Source organism: Triticum dicoccoides, chromosome 6B (genome assembly GCF_002162155.2).
Source record: "Triticum dicoccoides isolate Atlit2015 ecotype Zavitan chromosome 6B, WEW_v2.0, whole genome shotgun sequence".
Classification (NCBI taxonomy): Eukaryota; Viridiplantae; Streptophyta; class Magnoliopsida; order Poales; family Poaceae; genus Triticum; species Triticum dicoccoides.
The window spans coordinates 689,299,041-689,308,574 of NC_041391.1; the positions used below are offsets into that span (position 1 = coordinate 689,299,041).

The window sequence follows — 9,534 nt, forward strand, 5'->3', positions numbered from 1 at the left end:
GAGAGAGAGAGAGAGAGAGAGAGAGAGAGAGAGAGAGAGAGAGAGAGAGAGAGAGAGAGAGAGAGAGATTTGAGTTCATGTTGAAATTTCTAACAGAAGTTTTAAGATGAACCCTCTTACCTCCCAAGGCAAGAGGGCAGTTTAATCCTAGCCGTTGATTGATTGCGGGCAATTGTGAAAATAGAAATAGGGCAAGTACAACAAAATAAGTGTTCTCACTTCTCAAGAAGAGATTCCCCCTTTGCCAATAAATATAGACTTTCATTTATACTGTGTAAGTTCATTCGAAATAAAATATGGCATACATTCAAAATAAAATTTGCTACTAAAAGCCCACTTTAGCGCCATTCACTAAGATTTTAGGCCAACAAAAAATGTACAATGTAAAATGTATGCCATAATGCAGCCTTAAATACATTTTTCTTAATCTTAGGACATCCCGAGGTTTTAGATTAAAAATCATCTGATATATCATCACGCCACATAAATATTCAAACATTACACCATGTGTTTCTAATGTTAAGAATTATACTTATTTACGTATTTATAATCAACATATTTACGTATTAAAAAATCGCGTATGATATATTCATACATGTTTCTTACTGCATATTGTGTAAATAATATGATCTAGTAGAATATAGTGTCGACTTCAATAAATAAATAAATAAACAAATTAGTACACGTGGTGCATATTGTGTTGTGACCAAACCATTGAAAAGCAAAGATAACATTAATTGAATTTTATATCTTTCCTCATTAGCCTTTATGTTTTAATGACGCTATAATTTATCTCCTTATTTGTGGCAGTGCAAAGTCCATACGAGCCCCACATAATCATTGGCAATATCTTTACTCCCTCCATTTCTGTATACAAGTCCATTTCATATTTTTATGTATGTCTAACTTTGAGCATTAGTCGCGCCAATAAAAAGTGAGTTATATGCCACAAAAAAGTATGTCAATAGATGCACATTTCAAAAAACTTTCCAATGACATATTTTTGATGACATATAACCCATATTTAGTAAAGAAAAAATATAAATCAATGTTTGACATTAAAAACGAAGTGCACTTGTATACAAAAATGAAGAGAGTACCCTCACAAGAGGTAGCAGCAATATTAGCCATTGGACCTCATGGAACCGAACGAGGTAAAGGACACCCGGATGCCTACTTTTTTTGAAACATTTCCGGTTGTTTTGGTAGATGAGGAGGGAATTGTTAGAGCTCGGAGTTCATACCCGATAAAGCAAATCTAGGTTTTTGCTTTCCTTGCGTACTCAGGAATTGTCGAATCCTACTCAGCCGTTCCAACCGATCGTCTACTTAAGTTCGAGAGAGTTTTCAAAGCACAAAAACGTATCCCTATGTCTGTTTTCAAAGCATCACATTGAGAAAACACTATAAAAAAATCGAAAAATTATGAAACTCTGCGACATCAAACATGATCAAATGTTTTAGGCACCTGCAAAATTTCATGAACAAATAATATTCGAGGAGCTCTCGACATAAAAAAGAAAGTCAGTGCTCAAACAGTGCACAAAACATTTAGCTGTATTTTTTTTAGAGCCACGAACGTTCGACTGCCTGGAATCAATCGCACACAGCGATGGCTTCTGAGGAGTGTCCACTTCCAGCTAGTGCACGCGCATTCAATACAAGCACCAGCATCTCCGGTCAATGATCAGCTTTTCCCTTTCTCCTTGAAAGTTACCGGAAGAATCCGGCGGTCGGTGATCCAACGCAGGCCTTTGCTGGCCGCTAGTGGCATGCACCACCGTCCAAAGACGTATGCCCGGCGTCGGCATGGCCGGCACAGAGCGGAGAGGGGAACAGGACACGATCGGCCGGACAGAGACGAGAAAGGATCAAGGGGAGGGCCGGGCTGTGCGGTGTGTGCCCCCCTTATCCAGTGATTACTACGTACATCCGTGGTGGGTCTCCGCGCAGGTTCAGCACAGTAGCAGGAGGACCGGAGGAGGCAGGAGCCAGCAGGAAGCCACATGCGTATGCATGCAGCACCACCAGTGGCTCGTTGTTGGTAGCTAGCTATCGGCCACTACGGATGTACCCCTACCGGGTCGTTAACCAGACTGCTAACCTACTGGATGTACTGTGTCCACATAGTAGTCTCGTACGCCAAGTTAAAATTCTCGGCCTGTTTCACGTGGAAAACTATGCCGCATTCACGTAAGCGTAGCGTACGTGCACACTCTAGTTACAGCTCGCAGTGAGCGGTGATGCATGAATGGGATCGGTAGAATGTACTGTACGTTGAAAATTCCACGGATGATGCATGCATGCATGCATGGAGGCCAGTATTCTGAGCGTATGTTGACCAAGTCTTTCATGCATGTAGGGACTAGGGAAGTCATGGCTGATAATGCTGACCTAGTCTCGTTCATGCATGTAGGGAAGTCATGCTTCATGAGATGATGTGGAAAGAGTGGTGTTATTGTTCGTACGACACCGTTATTAATAAATGAGCACACTTTTTCTGCGATACAGTAAATGAATTAACGTCAATCTTTATTGCACAACAGTGCCCTCTCTCATCGCAAATCATTTCAAGATTTGACCGCATCAAATTTCAACCCTAAAGTTGCACGTAATTTCTAAAAGACCGGGACGTACTTTTTAGCCACAAGTTTTCGTTTCTGACACTTTTTACCCTATTTACCGAAAATTTCTTCAAAATAGGCCATTTATGCAAGTTTGTTCCATTCTTTCTCCCTTTAAAGAACTTTGCATTCTTCTATAACATGGGCCGCACCGCCATTCTGATGTTCCGTTGACTCGGCCCCAGATTGAAGGTACATCGCGTGAGGCGCTGTCGATGTGGCATAGGGGTGCCTGCGCCTGAGCTGGTTTAGCCGGACAAGCTCCATCACTCGATTTGCACCTCCTCCCAGTCCCCGTTTCACTGCGTGGGAGTTAGGGTAGCAGAGGCGGGCCATAGGGTAGGCTAAGGTCACACCGTCGAGGTGATCACGGGTGATCACCGAAAGGAAGATTAGGCACGCCAGCAAGAGGATTTCTTCATTTCCTTATTTCTAGGCTGTCAACAGTCTCCCCTACGAAGCATCAGAAAAAATCCCCGCGTTAACCCCTCTACGATACCAGTTGCCACCGCTTCGACTCCAGGACTCCACCACCACCGCCGATTGCGCTACCAAAATCACAAACTCGCATTCGGGGAGAGAAGGGACTTGCTCGGGTGTGGCTTTGCCCGACTTGGGGTTGCTGTCCTGGATGAATTAGCTTGCTTGATGCCTCATCTACCACATCGGGACGCGCCCCACATGAGTGCGCCAGCGATAGCCACGCCGTACTAACAGTAGGCCTCGCCTAACATAGTGGGGGCAAAACCCTAGAAGAGATAAAATATGGAACAAACCTGCTTAAATTAATGGGGTATTTTGAAAAAAACTTCTGGTAAATGGGTAAGAAATATCACAAATTGTAGCTCGAAACTTATTAGGGAGTTAAAAAGTGGGCTTCACCCTTTCTTCTAAAAAGATAAATTGGAAAATAAAGAGTAATATCTTAATGCTCACACCGCGGACTCTGATTTAGGACTGCCTAAGTCTATTGAGCCTTAGACACTCAGAAAACATAATGGATAGCCCGTCCTAAATCAAATAAGTCTCAACTTGTTCACAAAATGCAGGCTGATATAATCTGAATATGTATAGATAATTATTAGTCATTACAGGTATAGGAACAACAACATCAAATGCCCCAACTTGTCACCATTCTCCAACAACAGAAATGATCCATACAGTACATATGTACATGACACAACAGCCTCACTCTCTCACATATCCTAATTAATCGAGATCAATTATATAACCGGCCCATTGCAATATAGTATATACGTATTATGCTTCTACCCTACACTACATGCACAAATAACGAAATCTGCACAAGATCACAAATGAATAATGATGGCCAATACACACTACTGTGTATGGCCGAGCAATAACAGCATGCAGCACCCACCGATCCATATCATATATTCACATCTACATCAGGCTGTTGTAGTTGTAGTGCTCCTCCTGCACCTGGAGCCCTAGGTCCATCAGCTCGCCGCCACACTGATCCCCAGCGCCATCTCTCAAACCTGCCGCTGCACCGCCGCCCTGAAGTTGCTGACTGAAGTCGACGATGCTGTCGTAGCTCAACAGCGGTGGCATGCCCGCGAAGGGGTCCACGTCGGTGAGCGAGACGCCGATCGAGCCGTGGGGGTGATGATCACAGGAAGTGAGCTGGTAAGGGTGGCCGCCTGCGCCGAGGGAGGGGAACAGCGCCGCCGGAGGCGAGTGGTGGTACTGATCCGGATCGTGGCAGGACGAGGAGCTGACGTAGTTGGATCCGCTCACGGCAGTAGCGTTGCGAGTCATGCCGCCGATGATCTCTTGCTCGCCGTCCATGGCGTACTCCGTGTCGGCCTTCTTCTTGTGGAAAACTCTGCACAGCACCCAGTCCTCCTGCACAGATACAATCCAATTGAAAACACACATATTAGCATCTAAAAGCAGTTAAAAATACTGAAACAAGATCAGATATTGCCAATCAAATAGACCTTGGGTGGGGAGTGAGGGTTCTCGATGCGGAACTCGTGCATGACCCAGCAGGTCTTGCTACCGTTGGGGGCGCGGCCGCGGTAGAAGACGAGGGTCTTGCGCATGCCGACGATGGCGGCGCGGCCGGAGCGGGATGACGATGACCTCGGGCTACGGATGACGCGGTCCTTGCCGGTGGCCTTCCAGTAGCCGGACCTGGTGGCGCGGTTTGTGCGCAGCCCCGTCGCGTACTTGCGGTCGCGGAAGCTGAAGAAGTACCACTCGTTTGTGCTCAGCTTCGCCACATCTGCATACCACCATAGCCAGGAAGACGCACAATTAGCAAGAGAAACTTCAGTGGATGTTGATTAGGATCCCCAAGTGTATATGCAAACGTATGTGCATAATTAGATCTTATCATGTCGTAAAATTCCACACAGAAAGAGAAGTTGAGGGGCATAGTAAGTTTAGGAAAAATTTAGTAGTACGAAGTTTCAAAACATTATTTGGGGAATAGTAAGTTTTTTTGCTGAAGTTCCCCGCAAAAAAAAAGTTTTTTTGTGGAAGTACTCCTATATACTAGAGAAAGAGAGAGAGAGGGAAGGGTGAAAATTAAGCCACCACCAGGTGGAAGAAAATTACTGATATGGAAAGCAAATTCCTTAAGTAATTATTCCAAAGAATTTAAAATACAGTATGCTGCACACTTGACAGATTAATTATAGCAAGTTCATGCTTGCAGTGGTAGCCTACTCATAAAATCCTAAGGGGAAACTTGTGCTAGAAGCAACACAACACTTGCAGGAATTGCGTCAGATCGAGATGCTATATATGCATGTCTATACAACCAGTAGCACTACTAATTTAGTGCACTAATTAACAAAAGCAAGCACAAGCCCCAATTGGAGCCAATAAAACGCGGTTGCGTGCATAGTTAATCATTCCAGGGAATGGAGTTAAATTAATTAAGAGACATGTAGCTTGCTGGAGAGGGACTAACAACGTACTTGTGGATCGAGATCGATCGAAGAGTAGGTTAGCTTGTAATTAACAAGATTACTTTGAGCGGGACTAGAGATGAGAGATGGATCGGGTACTAATAGTAACTATATAACTAACTAACGGCAGTAACTAATAGCAGTAAGAAACTGACCTGGCAGCTCCCATGGCTCATGGACGTGCAGATCGACCTCCACCATGGTCCCGGTGGCTCCTCCGGCGAAGCGTTGGTTGGCCACCTTGCCGTGCAGGTAGTGGCACACCAGCTCCTCGTCGCTCGGGTAGAAGCGGAACCCCGGCGGCAGCGTCATCTCGATGTCCCGCAGCCCCATGGAAATGCTTATCTCTCTATCTGTTCACTATCTTCTCTCTGAAACCACCTCCTGGCTCAGCTCAGCTCGACTCTCTCTACAATTTGTATCGTGAATTGCAATATGTACTATGGGTATGGAGAGAGATCTGGATGGATGCCGTTGCCTTGCCTATAAGAGGCACCAATTGCGCTAGCTAGGTAGACGGAGGAGAAAGAGATCGACAAGATCTCGAGAGAGGAGAGAAAGAAGCTAGGTATATATCTAGCTAGGTAGCAGGGATTAGGCAGGGCATATATCTACGTTGCTGTAGCCTGAGCGGTGTGTGATGCTAGAGTATGTATGAATGAGGTTGGGAGCTTGGTGGGCAGGAAGGGAATATATATAGCTTGGCGCGGCCGCTGCCGGAGCCCCCGGACCGGAGGGAATAATTGTATGTAGCTAGGAGGAAGAAGTGTATGGGAGCAAGCAACAAGGCCGGGGCGATGATACAATAGTACTAGTACAAAGCCTTGTCTACCCTGTAGCTCGACCGGTCCGGCCGGCGGTCTCCATCACCCTCCCCTCCCCGCGTGTGCGCGTCGGCCGGTGGCGCGGCCGGACGGATCGAGAGCTAGCCAGCAATGGAGTAAGTACTCTACGCATTAACGCCCAGGCGCGCAGGGGCCGGGGAAATTAAACGGGGCCGGAGGAGGCGGAGGAGGGGGAGGACGAGGGCACACGCGTGCACCGGCCGGCCGGTGTCGCGATCGACCGGGCTCGACGATGCTTGCGCAGCACGAACTCCGAGTGATGTGGTGGTCGCTTTAGCTAGGCCGAGAGGGAGAAGAGGGAGGGGAGGGGGAGGGGAGGGAGGAGGTGATCCAGGCTCGCAAGGAAGCCCCGGTTTGCTCGTCCGGAGCCCCACAGTGATGTACGCAGCAACATACTGTATATGCCACTGTCGACGCGGCCGCATTTAGCATCAGCCAGGGCTAATTATTAGTCCATCATCACACACTCCACATATAGTTAGCGCTGTTCATCATTCCATCATCACCATCTCTCTCTCTCTCTCTCTCTCTCTCTCTCTCTCTCTCTCTCTCCTTTTCTAAAAAATCTCTCTCTCTCTCTCTCTCTCTCTCTAATTTTCTCTCTCTGTTCAAGATCTCTCTCTCTCCCGCCTTTATGTGCGCGTACGTGTCTGGCTTGTTAAATTTTGCTTGCAAGTAAGTGCATGTATTCGTACAGATAATTACAGGGCGTAGATTAATTAGTACAGTATGTTACTTAATTAAGCAACCAATTAAGTTGACTATATATTCATAGCTGGGGATTAATTAATAATGGACAGTACGTTTTTTATTTACGCAGAAATGATGGACAGTACGTGTGATTAACTTAAAGCAAGGTACATGTATCTATCCACATATCCAGCTACTCTTATTATTAATCAGTTTTTATTATCTCTTAAAACGAGAGGTACGATTTGCTTTTAATCTCAGGTGTGTCCCACACTGTGTAGTACTACTGTCGTTCTTCTCTTCTGCTATGAGAGAGAGAGGCAGATTGCTAATAAACCTAGCGATCGAGAGTTAAAGGTGGTAAGTACGTACGTCGATGGCACCGGCCGGTAGTTTCATCGTTTCAGCAAAGCATCTAATCGACCCTAACCTTTTGCCCTATGCAAGGAAGCAAACAAGGATATGACGACGGTAGAAACGATCGATACGATCAATATGCATTCATGTGTACGTGCTAAGATCACCACGATCAGATTCTCGCCAGGAGAGAGAGAGACTTGAGAAAGAGAGAGAGAGAGAGAGAGAGAGATTTCAGACACTAGAGAGAGAGATGCAGAGATGGATATGGAGCGGTAACAGTCCGTGTAAGTACGTTGATGAGGGCACATGCAGCCACCCTATTGAAGCAGAGTCTGTACGATCAGCGCGACGGAATAAAAGGTGGCACGCGCGTACATACCCTACGTACCTGTACGATACAGTGATCAGTGCATATCATGGTACTTACACGGTACTTACACGGTATATCATGGTATACACGCCTGGCGTACATGGTTGAATATGGCTGTTGGAGCATACGCATCATATACACTACTCCCTGCAGCCAGATCGTCCCGTCCCATTTCGGTGTGCCTCTCTTCAGTACTATATATGCGGTGCAGGTAAATACTCACATCGGTTCGGTTTGGTGATCTTTCTCTTGCTAGGCACATGTGTACCGTATGTGTACGTGTCCTTTTTCTTCTGAGAATCGATTATCAGGGGGCAAGTTGTATGTTCACATGAAGAAATTCAGGCTGCTCCAACGACCAATCTTTTCAGGAGCCGGTGTTATTTTTACATCAATTACATCAGACACACAATTCCAAACCAATCATATCAAATGCTCAAACTGTTTTTATTAAGGGTAGATACACCATGGAGGGGTAGTAGTTCTACATTAAGCCCTAAATACTATTCATCATAAGCAAAGTGCCTTGCTATTCATAGTTGATTTTGAAAAGGAATATGAAAAAAATAAGTGGCCTTTTGTACACCAAATGCTAAAATTGAAAAGCATCCCTGGTAATGGTGTGCCTGGGTTATGTAAACTATGAGAGTTTGTCATGTGGGATCGGAGTTAATGATGAAATTTGGCCTTACAAACCCATAAAGGCCTGACAAAAGGGGATGCTCTCTCCCTTCTTTTTGACTTAGCTGCTCATGCCCTGGAATTATAATGGACATGACCATGAAAAATGGGATAGTGAAGGGGGTCATGGATGGAAATCTAGATCACGGGGTTAGTATCTATAGTATGTAGCGCCCTGATGTTCAAATTGCAAGATGATGAAATGAGTGCTAAAAACTTCAAATTATACTGTGCGCTTTTAAACAGATGTCTAGATTGACCATAAATTTTCAAAAATGAGAACTTTACTAGTTTGGTCATGCCATTGAGAAGACATGATGATACCAGGAGATTTTTACCTGTAGGTTGGGGGTGATACCTCTGAAATATTTAGGTATTTCTGCGAATGTGAGGATTACAAACAAACATTGGAAATTTGAATATAAGATAGAGAAAGGTGTGGATGTTGGCAAGGGGAATATGTTAATCATTGCTGGTAGATCGACTTTGGTGCATGCCTCCTTACGCAATATTCCTCTTTATATGATGTCCTTTTACCCCGAAGTTGTTGTGATTATAAGAGAGTTTATTTCCTTTGGCCAGGTTTGTATGGCAGGGTGATGATGATAAGAAGAAATTCTACCTAGTTAACTGGAAAACTTGTTGAAAACAAAAAGAAACAAGGAGCACGTGGGTACTGAATTAGGAACATATGAACAAAGCTTTGATGGCTAAATGGTGGTGGAAGTTAGAAACAGGACATTGTCTGTATCAGAATGTTATTCTTAATAAACATGCTCATAACAAATGTCTTTCTGGGTTCAACCAAAGGTGGGTGACCCCCACTTCTAGTCCAACTAGATGAAAATCAAAGACCTGTTTTATCAGCATTGTAAAGATCATGTGGGCGAGGGGGCTAACACCATACTCTGGGAAGACTGGTGGGCGGGAGAGAAGCCATTGAAAATTTCCTATGTCAGAATTTATGAAAGGTTGAGACCTTACAAAATGGACGGGATGGTTTTAAATTCAGGTGGGCTCCG

At 45.0% G+C, this 9,534-nt stretch overlaps 1 protein-coding gene across 1 annotated transcript; it reads right to left on the reverse strand.

Annotated features, from left to right (window-relative positions):
• Nucleotides 1-3,675: 3,675 nt before the first annotated feature.
• Nucleotides 3,676-6,422, reverse strand: LOC119325297 (protein CUP-SHAPED COTYLEDON 3-like). Its single transcript, XM_037599048.1, has 3 exons — nt 5,722-6,422; nt 4,589-4,875; nt 3,676-4,493 (listed from the first exon to the last, which is right to left on the reverse strand). Exons 1-3 carry the CDS (start codon nt 5,897-5,899, stop codon nt 4,029-4,031), a joined length of 930 nt encoding a protein of 309 aa, XP_037454945.1. The 5' UTR covers nt 5,900-6,422; the 3' UTR covers nt 3,676-4,028.
• Between the last annotated feature and the right edge of the window lie 3,112 nt (nt 6,423-9,534).